Source organism: Strigops habroptila, chromosome 6 (genome assembly GCF_004027225.2).
Source record: "Strigops habroptila isolate Jane chromosome 6, bStrHab1.2.pri, whole genome shotgun sequence".
Classification (NCBI taxonomy): Eukaryota; Metazoa; Chordata; class Aves; order Psittaciformes; family Psittacidae; genus Strigops; species Strigops habroptila.
In genome coordinates this window covers 6,045,302-6,066,318 of record NC_044282.2, presented here as the reverse complement: position 1 = coordinate 6,066,318, position 21,017 = coordinate 6,045,302, and the positions used below count along the sequence as shown (strand labels likewise).

The 21,017-nt window shown below is 36.2% G+C and overlaps 1 protein-coding gene across 1 annotated transcript in view; it reads left to right on the top strand.

Annotated features, from left to right (window-relative positions):
- Positions 1–21,017, top strand: part of LAMA2 (laminin subunit alpha 2) — a 369,886-nt gene that overhangs the window by 305,897 nt on the left and 42,972 nt on the right. Inside the window, 7 exon segments of the mRNA XM_030489189.1 lie at positions 3,144–3,246; positions 11,373–11,489; positions 14,385–14,567; positions 16,245–16,250; positions 17,305–17,459; positions 19,076–19,219; positions 20,157–20,290. Coding sequence (XP_030345049.1) covers positions 3,144–3,246; positions 11,373–11,489; positions 14,385–14,567; positions 16,245–16,250; positions 17,305–17,459; positions 19,076–19,219; positions 20,157–20,290 — 842 coding nt within the window.

The following is a 21,017-nucleotide window of genomic DNA, read 5'->3' as shown; positions in this document are numbered from 1 at the left end:
GGAAAAAAAAAATTAAGGATAAGGCAGAACTATTTTTAACTGATGTGAATTAGCACTTAGGTCTGTAAAATACCTTCTATGTCTGTAAGTTCAAGTACGTGATCCTCAAAACTGTAGCAGTGCATTTACATTCCTGCTTGGAGCTGTACCTGTGCATGTGACCAAAACCACCAATATGTCAGCAGGTTTGGACAACATGATGCCTACTTCATGTTTACATCCATACATGAATCCTCAGGAAAAATTCCTTAACGCAAAGTCCCAGCAATTCTCAGCCTGATGTGTTCAGACTATGCTCAGCATGTGCCGTCGGGGGCGTCTTCACAATGCTGATGTTATTGAAACTTGCAGATGTAGAACGTTTCCCTGTTAATGTGGTAGGTCAGTGATTCACACAGTCATCCCTGGGAGATCTGGAGGGATCTCTTCCATCTCAGGAGAATGCCATAACCCACCAGGCTATGGGCTGAACTGAAATCTTTCTACCACTCCTGCAGAAGCTGGGCTGTTTGCCAAAAACAGACTTCAAGGTTCATTGAAATACCAGGAAAAGGAAGGCAGAGGGGATATTCTTCCTAAATTCTTTCCTTACCCAAAGTTGTTAATTATCAGTTCATAGAGTTTTCTGTAATTTGTTAGATGCTTTTCTTTTGCTGTTAAACTTTGCTAAAATTTTTGCAAATCCATTCCATGGATAGGAAAAACCAGACCATTAAGGATGATGTATGGTTTCATTGGCAGCATTTTGCATTTTAATATTATTGTGGCATTCATGCCTCTAAACCACGATTGAGATTGCATTCTTTGGTTACATAATGAAATCTGCCACAAGATGCTGCTTGTAAGCAGTCAAGCTGCACAGAGTTGGGAGGGAAGGGAGTGTGAAGGAAGTCACAGGGAGAGGAAGATCCTTTCTCCAGGTTATGGACACTCTGGAAGAGGCAGAAGTAGAACAAATTAGATTACTGGGATCCTGCGATTTTTCAATTTATCTTGAATCACGAATTTTTATTTTTTTATTTTATATTTTTTTTTTTTACAGCGGGTGTCCTAATTTAGAAAATAATATCAGAGACCCTTGGCTGTCAGCCTTATTAAATCATAAAGGGGTTCATCATGATCTGGGCTTGCCACAAGCACAAAATCTCACCTCACACAAAGCCAGAATATGTTTGGTTTTTTCATTATTGACTTCATCATGACTCGTCTTCTCATGAGCCACAAGAAAAGCTAGCAAAATAAGTATGTTTTACATCAGATGTTTTGATTAATCCTCCCTTTCAGAATTATTTTAAAATAAATATATAGCTTTTAATCAGTACACGTGTATTTGTCTCTGAAGGGGGTCTTCTAGTACTAACTTTATGTTGAAATCTGTTTCTGACTAATTGTCAGTACATGCCCCATTATTGTCCCTGATTTGATCAACTTCTTAGTTTTGTATTGTAAATCTGGCTTTCCAACATCATTTTATTGCGTATAAACTGCCCGTCAACCATTCCTAGTTATTTAATAATAATGATCTTTATTTCTGAAGTCCATGGTCACAGAGTGATCATACCCTGGGTTCTGTTGCTAATGGGAAAAGAATTATAAAAGTGTTATCTGATTTGACAGGCGCATCTGCCACAAAATCTGGCCATTCTCCCTTCAGGAGCATTCTTTTGGTCAATTGGATGGCCTCTTTATTTTTTTTTCCTTTTTCCGCTGTGTTTATGTGTATTTTTCTATTACCAATGCTACTTGTGTTACATGATAAAGAAAATCTATAAGAAACTAATTATGTTCATCTTTCAAATGTATAGTTTTTGTTGATGTTGAAAGGATTGTGTGTACACAGTTAATATTTCAGGTGAGCTTGGAAATATGGCAGTCTTACTGGCGTTACTTCTTAAAATCACCTAGCCTGTGATGAAAGTTAAACATACATCCTGTATGAATACAAGCAATCTTTAATAACGATATCCCTGTGACATGGTAACATATGCCATAAGATATCTTGTAACAAAAATTTGGTTCTGAATTTTGAAAGTACCCAAAACATTCCCTCAAACAAAAAGTAATGGGCACATCCAATATATGGGCTTCACAGTATAGCTGAAAAACAACAAAGATTCAGTGGTATGCAAAATATCACCTCTGGGCTTGCACATTATATAAATAATGAATAGCAATAATAACTGTGTCATTTAATTGACACACAGTTAATTTTTTTAGTATATGAATCTGCCCTGGAAAATGAAAGGTAGCTGCTGCTTAATTACATACCAGTTACAAGGCTATGACCCATGACTAATATAGAATGTTATCTGGCTGTCAGGAGTATTCTCAAAGAAATGTACTCAGTATGATGTGTGACCTGAGTTCAGTCTTGTAAAATGAACAGTAAGTGGTTCAAAACCTAGAGCATTTCCTACCAACTGAAAATATTAATCTAATTTAGAAATATCATTCTATCTATGAATCCCTGCATTGAAGATAAAGATGGATGTTTTTCAAAAGAAAGACATTTAGGTAGCGTGATGTGATGAAGGATGGTTATTTAGTAGTAACGCTTTTTCAGATTAACTGCAGTTTGCTCTTCTTCTTAAACTCTTTTCTTTCATTTCTTTTATATCGTATTTTCTTTACTGACCTAACAATTACAATTCTTGAATTTAACCACAAATGAATCTCTGTTGTCGGTGTTAGAATCTGGATCATCAAATCCAGTCTGGCTTCTAAAGGTACTGTAGCTGCTGTTAGGGAGGAATACTGTGTTACATGATGTTGTGTCCATAGCTGGAGGGGAAAACCCATGTTGAAGTTGAAATATCTTTCTTTGTTTTGGACCTAGAGTCAAAGTTTTGCTCCTAGAGTCAGACTTGTTTCTTTAACACTGTGAACATTTTCTCTTTTTATTAAAGTCATCACTGGTATTACAAAGGAGATCTGGCTTCCCTTAAAAATAAAAGGCTATTAATTGGAGATATTTTCTTTTTTTTGGTGTGTGTTTTGTAGACCAGTATAATGACAATGGGATATAATTCAAAGGACGCTGACATTCACTTAAAATTTAGATGACTTTTCAGTTAGATCATCTTCATATATCTTTTATGACTTCAGACTTTCCTGCATGTATGACATTGCTTGTTTGCCTACAGACATCTGGTCCTCAAGGATCATTGAAGGAAGGCGCCAAGAGCTCTCTTCAGAAAAGCGTCAGGGTCCTTAATGAAGCCAAGATGTTAGAAAATGATGTTAAAGGTATGTGCAGTAAATGGCATTCAGGCCCATTAAATAGCAGAAAAACGTTATGAGACTGCTATGCTTCCAGTATGAAGGTGCCGTATCAGTAGGAAAGAAGTATAATTCATCATCTGATATGCAATTGAACAATGTATCAGTGAAAAAGATTCTCCTGGTTTGGTCCAGGCGTTATGTAGGGATGCTGTTCCCCTCTGTTTCTTGGACAGGAAGGCTGAGGATGGTGGCGCCTTGGTCTTGTCTTGCTAAGTACCATAAGGGCAAGAGTCAGTGGGGAGGAGAGGGGGATGGAAATACTGGTTCTGATTTACTGAATGCTCTAGCAGAAAATTAGTACAAAACCCAGCAGGGCATTAAATTTTTATCCTTGTCAATACCAAAGCACTCTTTGCAATTCCAGTCAGAGATACCACATCTCTTCAGAATGCCTAGGGCATTGTGCCAGAAAGGGAAGCATGGGGAGGTAGAATTAAGATGTTTGCCAAACAGGAGGGAATTGCTAAGCATTTTCTTTAAAAAAAAAAAAAAAAAAAAAAAAAAAAAATGTAAATCTAAAAACATGTTTCTAGAGAAAAATTATTATTTTCACACACACAAAAAATATTTCTTTGTTCCTAAAGCATGAATAAATGTCTAAATGCAGCTCAAATAATGAAGTTTGTAAATTCCAAACCAAATGCTTTGGTTTCCTGGTGAAAATAAAGTATCTTTAATTTCTATTCAGTATTTTCCACTGGGGGGAAAAAAACCCAATGTGTTTGATGAGATGTAGAAATGTAGAAGCTGATAATTCAGGTCAGACTGTGCTTATAATGTCTTTAATACTTTCTCATCAACTAATGAGAGTATTGGTGAGTGCCATAGTGTGAGAAGGTAGGGCAGTAGTCAGTATAGACATATATGAAGTGTTTCATGCACACATGAGTAACCAGCTGTGGAAATGCAGGTTGAGGAGCGATCTTGTCTAGAAAGAGGCTAAAGAGAAGCATGGCTTGTGCTGGGTCGGGGTGGAAAAGGGATATATCACAGAGGAATGCAGGAATAGGAGCACAATTTTCCAAAACACATGAAACAATCCTTCTACTCTGTTCAGGGTTTTTAGTGCTTTAGCTAAGTTACTGGCTACAGTCCTGGGCACTGAACATGAGGGCTGAGGTGGTTTGCAGAGAGTCACAAAGACATCACGAAGACTGATTGGAGATCTAGTGGAGGAGAGATGAGGAGGAAGATTGAAATAATTTAAATTTGTAAACTGAAAAAGAGACACTTTAATATTCTTCAGTTATGTCAAGGTTTTTCCAAAGAAGATGGTACTAAAATATCTCAAATGCACAGATACAGATTATATATTAGGAAAAATCTTCCTTATAATTAAAATACAGAAGTACTGAAATTGATTCCTGAGGAGATTAGGTAGATTCGACCTTTGAAAATCTTTGAAAACAGCTTAGACAGACACCAGTGAGGAATGACTGTTGGTCAGAAGGAGAAAAATTATCTTTGGACAAACATCTGTTCTATGATTCAATGATCTTCTGATCATTGCAACCAAAAGCAGTTTATTTCTTGCATTTTTATCCAGACAGATTGTTTTATAGGTCCTCTAAGAAAACACTTATTGCAGCACTAATGAAGCATCTGTTTAACAGTACTCAACACTTCTTTCTCCACGGCACTCAGAAAGGAATTGAAAAAAATAATTCATTTCAACGAAACCTGAGGGGAAATAAGCATGATACAATTATCTGTTTTCAAGTAGACTAACAGTGAGTTTCACACATCTGCCTTTGTGAAAAATGTTAAATGTTACTGCTTTAATTGCTTTGGTTTTGCATATAATGAAGAAAGCAGCTTAGGAGCATACAGTGTTTGTGCCACTGATAAAGTCTGAGAGGAGGATCAATTAACTGACTACTCTGTACAACTATTTTGAAAGTATTTTCATCCAAATACCAAGTAATACTTGGATTAGTCTAGACAGAATAAGTCCAAGTTGAAAACTTTGTGGTTTATTTCAAATGAGGACACTGTAATTCACTTCCTTTTGTAGTTTGAAATTTTGTTATGTATATTTTTAGAAGCTTGTGTCTGGTCACTGTAGCTTTTGTTAAAAAATAAAAAATTCTTTTGGGGGGAAAAAAAAAAAGTTTCATGCATCAGAACTAGAAAAGCCACACATGGTAAATATTCAAACTTGAGGTTTAAACTGCTTGTCACAGAGATGATGCCTGAAGCTTCCCTGTCATGCTAGAGTAGTTAAAATACTTTTTATTAGAAACCAGAAACATTTTTATAACAGAGCCCAGTCTTTCAGGTTTTAACATAGAGAATTTTCGTGGCCTCTTGGGAGATGCATTGCAAAAAGTATACAGCATGAAGGATGAGATCCATGCAGCATAGAATCATCTTTTGGCTATGACTACACTTTAATTTAGTTTTGGAAGCTCTAGGATTTCCAATTGCAAAACTAGTTAAAAAGTAAACATAATGTTTAATAATGTCATAAAGCATAAAGTTTCATAAGGTCATTAATTACTTTTCATTGTCATACACTGTTTGACAGTTAAAAACATCATTATTTTCTTGTAGCAGCTCTCAGAAAAAAAACGTGCCTGCAGTTACTAGTAAATCTTGAATGTATTTTTTAGGGTGTTCTTTATAGCAACTCTTTACTGCCAGATTCAGTACAGATTTAGGGCTGGAGGGGAATATTTCAGTATATATGTTACAGAAAATCACAAAGCTATGAGGGGAGGGCAGTGTGCAATTTAAGTAGCATGGCTGAAGTAGAATGAATAAGGATGCCATTAGTGCCCCTTCCTGGAGTGCAAACTGCTGTGGTGAGCCATCACTAGTGTATAGGAAACACTGAAATGGCAGCACTGCTTCTTCCCTGCCACAATGTTCCTCTGAGCAGACTGGACACCACAGAGTGGAGTCCACAGTTTTATGTGCTCCCCAGGCAGTTACAGTCGAGTAATCATATGTTCCACATAATACGATGCCCTATTTTCAAGGACAAAATAAAATAGTAGCTGTACTTGGATATATGTGAATTTCATGTGCCCACGAGACTGTCCAATTTAGAGAGGAAAAACTCTGAGTTAAGATGTATTACAGCCTCAGCAAGACATTACTTCAGTGATTTTTGAAAAAAGTATGTTATCCCCTGATTTTATGCTATTTAAGTTCATACCAATTTCATATTTCAGAAGTGAAGGTCTAAACAATCTACAGATTCATAAAGCAATCCTAATGCAAGCAGGGAGCAGTGCTTAAAATGACATATTTGATCTTTGTCTATGCTCCTACACCATACTGAAAGGTAATGAGATGGAGCTTTCTTAATGCTCTCTGATAGGTCTTAGATTTAGAGTGCTTCATACAGACAAACACTCTGCTCTTTTCACAGTACACCTTTTTGCATATAATAAAACATGGCCATGCTCCACAGTTTGACCCACAGAGATCAGTTAATGATGTGCCCAGAATACAGATGCAGAAGAATAAAAACCAAAGAGATTTCTTAGTTTTCTTTTTTTTTCACCATCCTGCTTTTGCCCAAAGTGGTGACATTATTAGTATTATGAACATAATCCCTTCTGGATGTCTTGGTGTTTTGATGATAGAAAGTGGGAGCTGAGTGTCTAATAGAAAGGTATTTTCTTATGATTATTATTAAGCCACCCTGTTCAGTCTCAACTGGAAGTGCAGGATGGATGATGGGTGCTCTACAAAAATGTGGCAGACAGAAGTAATCATTAGTTTAAAATTTCTCTCTCTGCACTACCGGTAGTAAATTAGTTAGAGGAATGAAGACCCATAAGCCACACCACTAATGTAACACTCCGGGTTGGTCTGTGATGGAGGTGAGACTGTTTTCTTGCCACATTATGACATTCCACTGATTTGTGGCCAATTACCCAAGTTATAAAATGGTTATTAATCACAGAATTGTTTTATATTACCACCAAAAACTGCTGAAACAGTCCTTACAAAGCAAAGATTCTGACAGAAGCTATTAAAATGGAGATTTAGTCATTTCTCTCTCTGTGGGGCTAGGAGTTAACCCTGGTGGGAGAAGGAAAATCTATATGTAGTGCTCTGGCTAAGAAGGAGTTTAGACATTTTGGCTACAAATGAGTGAATGCCGCTGCCTGCCAGCTTCATTCTCTCTGCGCCTTGAGGGATTTTCAACTTGCCAGGAGCAATTTTTCTTCCTTATAATTTTGAATTTACTGTTTTAAAAATATTCTTGCCCAATGCAGGTTTGAGATTATATACAGACTTTGTCAAAACTGATCAATGAAAAGCGAAAATAAGATGTATAAACTCATCTTGAGCTGGAGACTGCTGTCAGGTGGCTACAGAAATTCAGCTCATGTCATTTCTTTTGCTTAAGATTTGACAACTTGAGGGGGACTTGTCTTGACTGAAAACACATGAATATTTTTAGCTAAAACATTTTCCAGCTGATAGGCACAGCTAAATCCCCTGTTTGAGTATTCTCTTCTGCTTTGTATTTTTGCTGACCTGGCGTATTGCATTCACCAAATTATTGCAGTCAGTGCGGTAAGCAGTCCTTTTAAAAAGTTAATCATCATTAGCTGCTTTTCTCTACCTACATCTTTTCCGCTTGTTTGTTCCTAATGTCAGTTTCTAAGTCTTGCTAGTTTTAGGGGAAGAAAATTTAGCTTGTGACCCATCTTCCTCTTCACAGGACGTGAGGAACAAGAATGAGACTGTGGGGAGCAAGAATGATATTTGGAAGAAGCAAAACAAAGATAACAGAAAGGGATGTGTGTAACTGCCAGTTCATTCGTGCAGTATCCAGTCAATAAAAACAGCTGCATATATTGCTTCTTGATAGATTTCACCTTTATTCTGATTTTGGGGTACATGCATTGGGTAGCATAGTCTTGTCTTCTTGGACAGTTTCACATGGAAAACTGCATTTGGTCATGCTATCAGAAAACATTGGGTTCCACTAGTATTGCAACAGTGGCATATCATCAGTAATTAACCACTGCCACCTATGTATGTGATCTGTAAAGACTTGTACAAACTTGTCTCTTGTAAAATAGATCACTACATACAAACGGTAAGTATATAAATGGTAATTAAGTTCTCAAGTTCAAGATGAAATATATGAGTGTAGGCGTTTTTTGGGGTTTTTTTTTTTTACTCCAGTTTATTCATTCAGAGGAAAAAGGGAAGATGCTTTATTCTGTAATGCTGTGTTTAATTATGGAAATGTAAACAGAAATCGAAAATCTTTCTTTGCGTTAACCAAGCCAGAAAACCTAAAGGCCCATACCTACAGAGTCCTTCATGATACTGCCTACTCTTTAGGGTTTAGTTTCAGTGATGAATGAATAGTTTTGCTGATTTGAACAGTAAAGAGTGCATTGATTGGCATCCTGTGCCATCTCTGTGAGAGCTAATCAAGTCAAAACAGGATTGAGATAAATTTCTCAGGATACTCCTCAACCTACACTACAGAGTGAATTGACAATGCCTGGCGTCTTTCAGTGCAGGCCCACTAACCTCTTCCAAGTCAGATAAGCTATGTAGTTTGGAAAAACTTACATTGTAGCTGCCTGCATTTTATCTAGCTTCTATGATTAACTGGAGGATATCAGGCCTTCAAATCATAGCTCCAGCATTTTTCATAAATGATAATAATTAAAGGACGGGGAAAAGCTGACAGGAAGTCAGTTCAGTTTGTGATTCATACACAGAATTAGCTCAGTGATTAGTGAAGAGGCCATCTGGATTACAGTATGGGAAGTTACTTCAAAATATAACTTCAGGTTAATATCACTGTGCAAAATGAACAATTTCCTTGAAATGTTGATGTGGGCCTCAGTATCGTTTAACATCTCTCTGTGTAAGAGTTTCCCTCGGAGCATTTATTTATGGTCTTACAAATTTTTTTTTCTTTTAAGCAGTTAAAATATATTTAAGGAGTTAAAAGAAAAAAATACTGAACAGGTGGTCTCAGTATTTAACTTCAGGAGTTCTAGGGAAACTTCCCTTATTAAAATCCATAAAAATCCGTTTCTGCTATGGTTACAAAGTTGAAAACAGAAGTCTGGAAACATGATTCTTTAGAAATATAACCAGAGGATAATTAGCATACTGTTGGATCTGGCAGATTAAAGAGGAGAAAAAGAGATAATTTAAGAGTATGCAACAAACTTAGCACACGACCAGTGGAAATGAATCAAATATCTCAGAAATATTAAAACACTTTATAAACACTAACATCCCAAAAGGCACCAGAGACACCAAGGAAATATCAAGCAGACCATAATTTCAGAATTAAAGGAAGAAATTAAAACAGTTTTGTTGGTATTATTACTTAACAGTAAATGAACTCAGATAGTCTCAGGGCATTTAAAACCAGAATCTCGCGATTTCATCCTGGTTTAACATCACATTACCTATCAGCAGCTCATTCCGCAGTAGAGACAAAACCTGTCATTTAAAAATAAATCTGGTTTTGAGGTGAAGAGTGATCTTATAATTTATATGATTCTTCCCAACATTATTCTAGTGCCAAGTGTGCCTTTTGCAGTTCACACAAATGTCCTGTTCCTCTGCTGGACATTTTGCAGAATCAAGGCTTTCTTCCAGGCACTCCTGCAGTCCTGTGTGTTGCTCTGTTTTAAAAAGCAGAGAGGCTACTTTACTTTTTTAGAATTTGTGGAACTTAAACCACAATCCCTCATTTTAGTCTATTGTTCTGGTTATTCTCTCACAAAAGGGTTACAGCCCTGATGCTGTTGGAGATGCTGGAGTACCAATGATACATCTAATTATTGTACCTTATAAAAAACAGATGCTTTTTGGGTTGGATAAGTATGTGACTATAATTTCACCGAGAAACCTCACCTCCATATGTTTTTCTATCCCAGCATCCACTTGGATAAGTATCCAAAAACTAGGTGTTTATTTTCAATAACTTGTCACGTATCTGAAGATCACAGCCATACTTTGTATCCTGAAATCCTTTTCTACAAATTATTCTCATCTTCCTACTATCAAACACAGTGATGTTGAATTAGTGTCCCAGTAGGGCATGCCTTTAAGGTAAGAAATTACCAGCTGTCTGTTCTGAAGAGTTCCATGTTGATATGAAGAAATGATGAAAAATGCCCCCTAAGATAGTAGTTTAAGCATTAATTACTATTTTCTGTGTCAAACTTTTCTTCTAAATTTTGAAATAATGTCTGTTTAAGTAGCCATAAAGCTGGAATCTCACTTTTGAAAGTTTGAAAAATAATTGCTATGCTGGATACTCTAAAAAAAAAAAAAAGAAAATAACCATCATAACTTTTATTCTAAGCAACTGCTTAAGCATAGGAACTTACCTGTAAGGGGTAACACCAGTTTCATCTGTAATGTACCGAATATGACACACCTGTGCCTTTGATTTGTGCTAGTTCTTCGATTTGAATAAATTCTTTGCTTTGCTTTACTAGACAGGCTTTAAAAAAAAAATAAATTTTAAACTATGTTTATTTCATATTAACTTGTTGTTAGGGTATTCTCCTCATATTGATGATCAGTACTAGGGTGATCTTATGTGCTTCCTCAGATGTTATGTCAACATGGTTATTTTTGAGAAAATCCAAGACGATTGGGTCTGGCCACTTTAATTGCAATAGTGAGCTGACCTAATGGATCTTTTTAATACTATGTTCAACTCCTTCAACCCAGACAACCATCTTAAGAAGGAAATTTCAGTAGTGCTTAATTTAGGAATCAAAGCTATGACTAAACATCATACTTGTTGAATCTTCCAGAGGGTCATTGTGTGAATTTGCATAAATCATATGTGATTGTCATTTTTTTTTTTCTTCTGTACACCTTAGGAAAGCCCTTGATAAATATACAACAGTACAAGGAACGCAAGCATTTAGATATCACAGAAGTAGGGAACTTAAAGAAACAAGATTACCAGTGAACCCTAGAACCAGTTTTATTGTACTTCCTTATTTACATGGTATAATATCTTAATGATTAATGGCTTGCTCATTATTATGCATTTTAAATTATGTGCAAACAAGGGATGGTGGCAACAAACAGTTAAACATTCTGTACTATTGCACTTTTTATAGAAAAGGGGAATAATCTGAAGAGCATGCAGAACAAGCTGAAAGATGCTGATGAGAACAATTCCATTCTCCTGAAAACTTTGAATGAAACCTTAGGAAAGCTGTCAGCCATTCCTAACGGTAAGCTGGAAAAGTGCTGCAACACTTGACTCATCCCCGCTCTTTTGTTTCATTTTCCATCACTTAAAATCTGTCTGATTAATCTCTGCCTTTCTCCATGCTGTGTTCACCTTGACCATTGGCTGCTGTAGTAAGATGAAGATGAGCAATGCAAGAGAGAGAACTGAACTGGAAGCAGTTACATGGTATCAGTTTGTATTCTGGTATGGTAAAAGGTACCATGCTTTTGCAGTTTGCAGAAGGTTTCAGAAAGAAAAGAATTATGATATCAGGAATTCTGATACAATCTGAGACAGTCTTTTCTTCAAAAGTTAAAAGTCTTTTTATGAAACTACTATTTAATGAACCATTTCATTAATTTAGCCAGTATAATTTAACCCAAGAAGAATACAGACTTACTGGTTCACAGAAAAAGCAGGATGAGATTTGCTGGGTTCTGTCTTACCTGTCTACCACACTCGCATTCATTTATGCTGCAGTATAGTTTCCAGTCACTGTTTGGTGTGGTATATCTCTTTTAGATATACTATAGATTGCTTAGAACTGGAACAAGCTTTCCTCAATGAATTCTGAAATTCTGTGCACATTCGTAATTCTATATAGCTCAAAAAAAATTTTCAAAAATCTGTAATAGTCATTAAAATTGCAAAGTCATGGGGTGATTGCTGCTTTGTGTTGTGATAGCAAGAGACAGGGAACTACAGCGTAGTTTCATTATAATGGACAGTGATAAACTGAATGTTTCTGTTTGTTAGAAAATAAAATGTTTTTTATCAATGTAATCTGCTACAACTTTTCTCTCCAAGGAGCACTTTATAAACTGAAGATACACCTGAAGAAAAGTCTCTAAAGAAAATCTATATTCTATCTGATTTGTGATGGTCTGGAAGGCTCAGACTGTAAAAACTTGGCGTGAAAAACACTTTACTATTCATCTTGCACATTTTTGTGGCCTTAAGATTCTAGATAACTGAGAAGTTTTGTGTTAGATCTAGTGATCCGTGAAATCGGGCACTCAAAAAATTTGTTTTAATGCAGTATGGTCATTTTATGCCACTTCCGGGGGTTTGGCCACAGGTACTGACATGACCGTTTCTCTTCTTGTGCAAAGATAGATGTCTCTGTCAAACAAAACAGACCTTTAAGGCCCGTTGACCTTTAGGACACAGAATACTAACTATGAAACAAGTAAAAGAAATAAGAAATATGCAACCATTAGCAATGTAAGTAACTGTTGTCAGCGTAGAGTTACAGGATGCTAGCTCTTGGGACAAGGACACTCATAAAAACAAGCAGCTGTGTATTAGAATTAAATTCAGAGCAAATAAATGGCATGGATAAGAAAAGGTAGTAAATTAGTTGTCCAAAAGGGAAATAACCAATGAGAACGGGGGAGGAAATGACATAAATACAGTTTGTGTGACCAAAGAGAAATAACACAGTAACTCCAACTTTCACTCTTCCAGAAAGATGCATGATCTCTAATAATGGCCTCAAATAGAGATACTTAGGTATGATACAAGAAGGAAGTGAAAAGAGGCAATCAGAGCTCTTTGTTCTTCCAGTTGGCAGCACTGATGACATCAATGGTTTATTAAACACTCACTTGTATTTTTGAGGCACTGTTGTATTTTGGGTGCTTCTCAGAGCCAACATTTCCGAAATGAGGGTGGAGTTGTTTGGAGCATAGGTATAACATATCTTTACTCAAGGAAGTAAAAAGGGTCCTGGAACTCTTCGATGTGCAGGACAAGCCCACCAGTTCTCCATGGCCTTTGGAAGCGTTACATGCTCACAAGGCCAAAGGTTTGATCACATCAGATGTTCCACAGAAGGACAAGGACCTGCCTAGAAGACCATTTGGAAACCTATGCTCATATGATTGACGTAAGGATACCTTGGAGTACACGAGTGGAAAGCAACTCCAAGAACAGTTTCACAGGAAGCAGGTGGCAAAGCAGGTTCCTGCAGGTCCCACAACTCCACTGTGGTGGTAGAGTGGGAGTTCATATGGGTCCCCTTCCAAACTGGAGTGTCCATCATGACAACATTTTCTGCTTGCCCGCTTGGTCCCATCTGTGGGAATTCTGAAAATTTGGCAGCTCCCTAGCCCAGCACAATCCATGCTGCTGGCTTATCATGTGATGTAATCCCAGCATGGCAACAGCACCTGAGCTGTATGACAAGTTTTAAAGCAATGTGATTTACTAACGCAGGATCCGAATAAATACCTACTTGAATACTTAGCTGTGCGTTTTATCATTTAGCAATAGCAGAATCAAAAACATTCCAGTTTTGAATGTTTTCACCCCGAAGACTAAACATTCATGTTCATTTTGCAGGCAGAAAGGTGGGGCAGTATTAGATTAATTGGTTTGCTCAAGGTCACTGAGGGTGTCTTTGGGTGTATATGGTTAACTCAGTCAGTGGACCCTTCGTCATCTTATTCACAAAATGATTTGTCACAACTTCAGCTGAAACACATGGAATTAGATTTCTGTACTTTATACATCAGAACATTGAAAGTTCTATTTCTATTCTAAGTATCAAATATTGTACCTGAAAATTGATCAGAGGTTAACCAGTGAGTCAACAGCAACAAAAAAAATTGCAAAATAAATTACCTCAGAATTATTTGTCCTTTACATACAACTGGGGCAGGAGCTTTTTCTTCTTTTCTGATGCATTTGGTATCTCAAAAAAACCTGTAAGGGCCAGATTCTGCAATCCGCACTTACAACTAGTAATGACATACTACACGTGAAGTAGAAGCTCTTAAAGAACTACACAACACAATATAAAATGGTAGAATTTTGATCCAACTGTATTCTTAAAATGTGTGAATGAAACCTCTGTACTCTAGGCAATCATTTCATTATCCTTTTCTACCTACAGATACAGCTGTAAAGGTACAGGCAGCCAAAGATAAAGCCAAGCAAGCCAACGATACTGTAAATGACATCCTGGCCCAGGTTAAAGACCTCAACCAGAACCTCCTGGGCTTGAGAAACAACTACAGTAAACTTGCAGACGATGTGGCAAAAACAAATGCTGCTGTGAAGGATCCTATTGAGAACAGTAAGGTCTTTTTTGGGTTATTTGATGGTGTTTTTCAATTTGTGGTTTTCTTTTCACATCTCAAAATGAAACAGAGACACTCTAGAGTTTTACTTGCATAGCGTTACTACAGTATGCTGGGATAAAAGGAATGTCTGTGAGTTCTATTTTCTGGACTTTATATATAAAAAGAATTTTAAATCTTAAGGACTGCTGCTAGTAGTGGGGAAAAAAGCTCATGTCAGCAGGATGAACATTTAGTTGATAGATTTGTTCGGCAGACTACTTTTTAAAGTATTTAGGAGGTGAATAATCAAAGATTCTGACTGGCAATTCACCCATTGATTCAAGCAAAATTCTGTGCACTAAACCTGTTTTCAGTCAGTCAAATAATGAGTTCTAGGAGAGATGCATGACTTCTTCCATATCCGTTACTATTTTTGGTAGAACACTGAAGAGAAGAGGAAAGAGAAAAAGGAAATTCTGGGAATGGTATTTTTATGGCTTTGGGTTTTTTTGTGTGGGTTTTGTTTTTTGGGGGTTTTTTTGGGTTTGGTTTGGTGTTGTTTTTTTTTTATGGTGAATTCTGTTACCAAATGCGAACAATTGCTTTAGCATTTTCACTTTGGTTATGATGGATAAAACTGAATTCTAAATTACAACACATTTTATGGTGATATAGGAGTGTACAGCCAGGGCTTACAACGAAAACAGAGTGTCTTTAGAAAATTACTGAAGGATTAATTTCTCAGCTAACCTGGGCTTCCCAGATTGTTGTCAGCTTGATGAAGCTGGGCACCTAAAAACATCCAGTTTAGGAGGTTGTCATTCTCATTCTATGGACAAATATCCTCTTCAGATTATAGCTGTATCAGTGAAAGAAGTTAATCCTAATAGCTATTTGTCACTGCCTGCCTATTGCAAACTCCTGATCCCTCATCAACTGAAATGCATGTGTGAGCCCCAGGTATAATCCCCATCAGGCAGACTGATCCATACTAGTTTAGATAATATGAAAAGTAGTTATTGATTGAAATAGCATGGTTAGATTATGGCAGATAATGGAACAAGCAGAACTGTGAGGTAACGGCCTCTGGCAGGGTAGTGATAAACACTGAGAAATCGCCTAAAAGCAATAATTTCTTGGCACTGCTGAATTTAGACTAGGCCATCTGTCCCAGCCCAAGTATTCTAAGACTGTGTGTATCTTAGTATTTTAGTTGAGATTAGGAGCAATAATTTAGAAGTAAATCTCCTGATTGTTCCTAGTCACGATTATTTCATTTACATTAGGAGTGGTCTTAACGCTTACAAATTCTTTCATGTCAGATAAAGCTTATAAATCTTAACTGGAAGATGTTCTCCAGAAGTATACTTTTACCACTCTCAAACTGCTAACAGATACTCAGATTACAGAATGAGATTAAAGTGAATGCAGAAAAAAACACTCCAAATGTATATAGTGAGTATGTTGAGCCTCATGACTACATGCTGAAGTAAACATAGCCTTTCTTGTATGCCAAATTTCAGGCCCTGAATTTTTATTATGTAGATGTGCAATACATAAAAGGTAATATGTTTTTGCTAGACTATTCCTGTCCCTTAATTTACTTTACATTTCACTTTAGGGCTTCAAAACATTTTCTTACGTTATCTTCTGTTTTTTCTCTTTTCTTTGTCTCCATATCTTGCCTACAGAAATCAGTACGTACATTTTCTTTCCTGCTGCTTTCATTGTGCCTTTTCCAGTAAACGATGATAACCTCCTTACCACCAAAGCTTCTGCATGGTGCTCTATATTTTACATTCATTGAAATAGTTAAATAGTTGCTTTTTGAAGACTCTGAGATAAAGTGACTTGGTAACTAGTTTCACTAGAGCATCTTGAAGGTTTGGTATGAGTACCTGGGTGACTATTCAAAAACTAGATATGCAGACTTTCTTGCTTTATATAAGCATCATTATTACTATTAATTTTCATTCTCAATATACATTCTTCTCGGAAGTGCAGGTTTGTCCCTTTCAGTGTCATCCACACAAACCCATGCCCTCATGCTAGCCAAGTGCTGTAATCCTAAAATCTGCTGATGGATTGTCAAAGAGAGGACATTGTTCACTGGTTGTATCTTGAGAGGAAAATGAGTAATTTGAAATTTAAAGAAAAAGAGAGAAAAAATGTCCTTGTGAAATTATTAAGTTCACCTGGAAAAAAAAGAAAATATTTGCAGTTTACTGCCACTGGGTTTTAATCTGCTTTCAGTACCTATACAGAATTTTAAACTTGTGATCAGAATAAAGCATTTTTCTAGTTGTGGCCATTATAGTGAATTCAAGAATTAACTTCAAATTAATTCTAACCCTGTTTCAGAAATTACTAATGGAAACTAACCAATTTTCATTAATCCAATATTTTTCTTCAAAATTGGATTTTTTTTTTTTAAAGTATTGCATTCATAAATGTATTTTGCTACAAGAAATGTTTTCCATTAGTATCATCCTGACTTGAAGCTTAGTTACCACTTCAAAATCCTGCTTTAACACCTGCATTTGCTACTGTTGCCACTTTAACTTGATTCTAAATATTCTTAAATTATCTTAGTCTGTTCAGGTAGCTTCCTGGTCTCTGTGTACCTCATAGTAGTATATACAGTCACCTGAGTATTGTGTATGCAGAAGTTTCTTGTATTTTGCTTATCACAGTGTATAATTACTCTCTGACGCTACTCTCTAAAACTCTGTCTTGTTCTTTCTTACGAAGTTGCTGATGCAGATTCCAGTATTAAAACCCTAGAAAAGGAAGCAGATCGCCTGCTAGATAAAATCAAGCCAATTAAAGAACTTCAGGATAACTTAGGGAAAAACATTTCTCAGATAAAAGAGCTGATAAACCAAGCTCGGAAGCAAGCCAATTCGGTAAGCCTTCTTTCTCAGTAAGATGCCCTTTTGAGTATTGATGGGATTTCATTTTCCACTTCCCTATTTCTTTTCCATAGGGTGAATCTGTTCTAATTCTAAACATCTGTAAAGAGAGCAAATAATGGAGTATAATTTCTCTAGATAAAAAGAAAATATTCTGATGATTTTCACTCTCTCTTGTTTCTTCATTTAAACATGTCTTTGATAAATGGAAAACATCCATAGGAATGTATCTGGAGAGGTTATTATTGAAGAAGTATTGTGGATGATAGTACAGCAGAAGAATCACATCATCATTGATTTTTTGTGAAAATGACAGTGTATTTTTTTTGCCTCAGCACTGATATTAAGTCCCTGATTTCGTTTCATAGACCTTATATTACCTGAGAATGACACCATCTCAAACTCGCTGAAATTGCTGAGTGTATTTGATTTTCCTGTATTCTTGACTTTCATTGTCCAGTAGCAGTTCTGAGGACTTAAACTTGAGTTAAGAATATATTTCTAGTCCTTTTAATGAGTTTGGAGTCCATCTCCCTGACTCAGTAATACTGTAAACTCAAGGATCAACTGGTTAATACTAAGGTTATTCAGCTTGCAACCTAATGTAGCAAAGGAAAAAAATTCTTGAAGATGGTACTTAAGAAAACTCCTGAAAAAATGGTTGAAAAAAAAAATCTACAGAATAATAGGATCCTAGAAAAGAAGTGTATTCCATATATTCAATGAAATTTGCATGTGACAGGCTACGCTGATTATATGGTTTTGCTATATTCATCTTCTCTCTGTCTGAAGGCTTTGAAGTACTTAACTGCTCAGTGTTTCTGAGAGAGGGAAATTGTGAGTTTGGTCATATAATGGATCTCCTTTTTGACAAAGTTTGCCCTAAGCATAAGGTTATACCAGTATGTACATCTACTGTAATACATAACTATGTCGAGCTGGAATTGAAATACCATTATACTGTAATTATGCCTATGCTGGCATTATGAAAGCAAACAGTACACTGTTTTTATCTGTGCTCAGAGCCTGAGGAAACTAGCACGCATATCCAGATGCATATGTCACTCTGCTATGAAAATGAAAGTTATTGAATATCAACTCCATTAGGGGTTATGTAAAAGCAGTGATAGACACAATTGTTGGTTTAAAAGTAATTGTTAAAAGGTGTCTTAAATTGGCATAATCAAAGATATTACAAGGAAAACTAGGTCATCCGGTCTACCCGATAGCAACGTGCTGTGATTCCTTTAGGAGTGTTGCCTGTTTTGCTGGCTGCACATTCTGCTTACAGGCTACCTCTACTGCTAGACTTCCAGTGCTGCTTGCACTAGGCCAGTATATCTTCTAGCTATTTTCTAATCCATACTGTTCGTCCTTTCAAATCTGAATGCCAGAAAGAGCTTTTATTTCCTTTTTACAAACAAACACAGAAAGAAAATTGCATTCCTGCCTCCTGTGCATAACCAAGCAACTCTCTGATGCATATAACACAGAAATGGGAATGAAGGGAAAAAAGTATGGTATTCTTATAATTATTTGGAAACATCTAAAGTTATTTCGGAAATAATAAGCAGTAAACTGAATTCTTTCTACTATGGTTGTTTTTGAAGATCAAAGTGTCCGTGTCCTCTGGAGGCAATTGTATTCGCACATACAGACCAGAAATAAAGAAGGGAACATACAACACTGTCATTGTCAATGTGAAGACTTTAGTTGCTGACAATCTGCTTTTTTACCTTGGAAGTGCCAAGTTTGTAAGTTTGTCTCCTGCTTTTCATCTCAGGGTTGCTGGATCAAATCAGACTACTGACAAATACAGAAGATGAGAAAGGCTTTTATTTATTTATTTATTTGTTTATTTATCCTAGAGGCTTCAAAGCAGTAGTAGAGAGCCTAAGATAACCTAGTCATTTACTGTCTTTGGTATTAATATGGGGACTTCCAAAATATGACCAGCAAATATTTTTTTTAATATTTTTTATTTTACCTAGATAGGAAATGGGAGACTTGTAAATGGACTACATTAGAGCTCTAAAATTCACAGCGCAACCAGGGTAATTCTGGGGCTGGTTGTGAGTTTTCCCTTGGGAATGAAGTAGCTAATCATCTTGCGTATGTCAAAGCTGCTATTTATTGTAATTTTAAGTCAAGACTAAACTTTCAAGCATAATAATCATGAATGATTCAGTTTCCCATGAGCCCTATAGCAGACCAACTTCTAGAATAATCAATAATAATGCAGTAAATTGGAAAAGTATTCTAGTTCTAACATTTTGAACTATGTATTTTATTTATGTAATATGAAATGAAGAGACTAGATGGCATTGTGTATTAGCCTAGTATCCTGACATCTTTCTGCCATCTAATGGATGTTTTACAAACAATGTTACTCTGAGTTAAATCTGTCTCTTGATGGCTCAATATTTACATTTCTGTAAATCTAGCAGCCATTTTCTGCATGTCACTGACAGAAGCAATTTGCCATCTTTGGCTTAAGATTCCTTGTTTGAGCCAATGAAAGCAGGAAAAATAGACTCTCATTTTACAGTACTATGAGAATTAATGTTCATACTTTACTATTAATATATGGGTTTCTGATGCCTCATTAGACCTTATGAAATGTGAAGAGTTCTGAAAAACTTACTTTAACTAAAGTATGAGATTGTTTCTGTTTTCATATTTTACATGTAGACTGATTTCTTGGCCATAGAGATGCGCAAAGGCAAGGTGAGCTTTCTGTGGGATGTGGGATCTGGTGTTGGACGGGTAGAGTATCCAGATCTGACCATTGATGATGGGTTTTGGTACCGGATTGAAGCCTCTAGGCAAGTATATATTTCACTTCCATGATGTAGTTCCTAAAGAAAAAATGGCTACATTTAACAAGTTCTGCTTCTAATCCACTGTCCTCAAGTTGGTATACCTCAAGTTTACATGGAAAGGTTTGCTATGTTTGAAGCATTGACTTTTTTAAAAAAAGATGATTTTGTAAATATGAGAAATTCTATTCTGGTTTAATGAAAGCTTTTGAACCTACATCCAATCATTCCAAAAGTGTATACACTACAATTACTATTGAAATTTGAGTTATTCTGTGACAAGAACTTTTTTTCTTCACATAGTTCCCCTCTAGCATCAACAAGCTATGACTGCTTATATTCCCTTCTGTTTACCTTCACCTAGGTTCCTTTTAAAATCAATTACAGGGTTTGGCACTCAAAGATATTATTTTCTCCTTGAATTTCAAAGAGGGGCAGCTTTTCTGAATTTCTGGTCTTAATACAGTAGTGCAAATGAATTGTGTGTCATACACCAGTATCTTGATTCTTACTCGAAATGCCATTTCCATGGGCAGAATGTCTCTTAAAACCAGAGATATTTAAAAAGATACAGTTTATGAAAACTCAAGGATGAAATATTCTGGAAAGTTAAGCTATACTTTGTAATTTGAGCTCAGCTGTTGAGTGCTTTTGACCTTTAAAAATATAAATACCTTAATATTCAAATTCCACATTTGTTAGTTGAAGCTTATATTTTCCATTCAAATAGCAA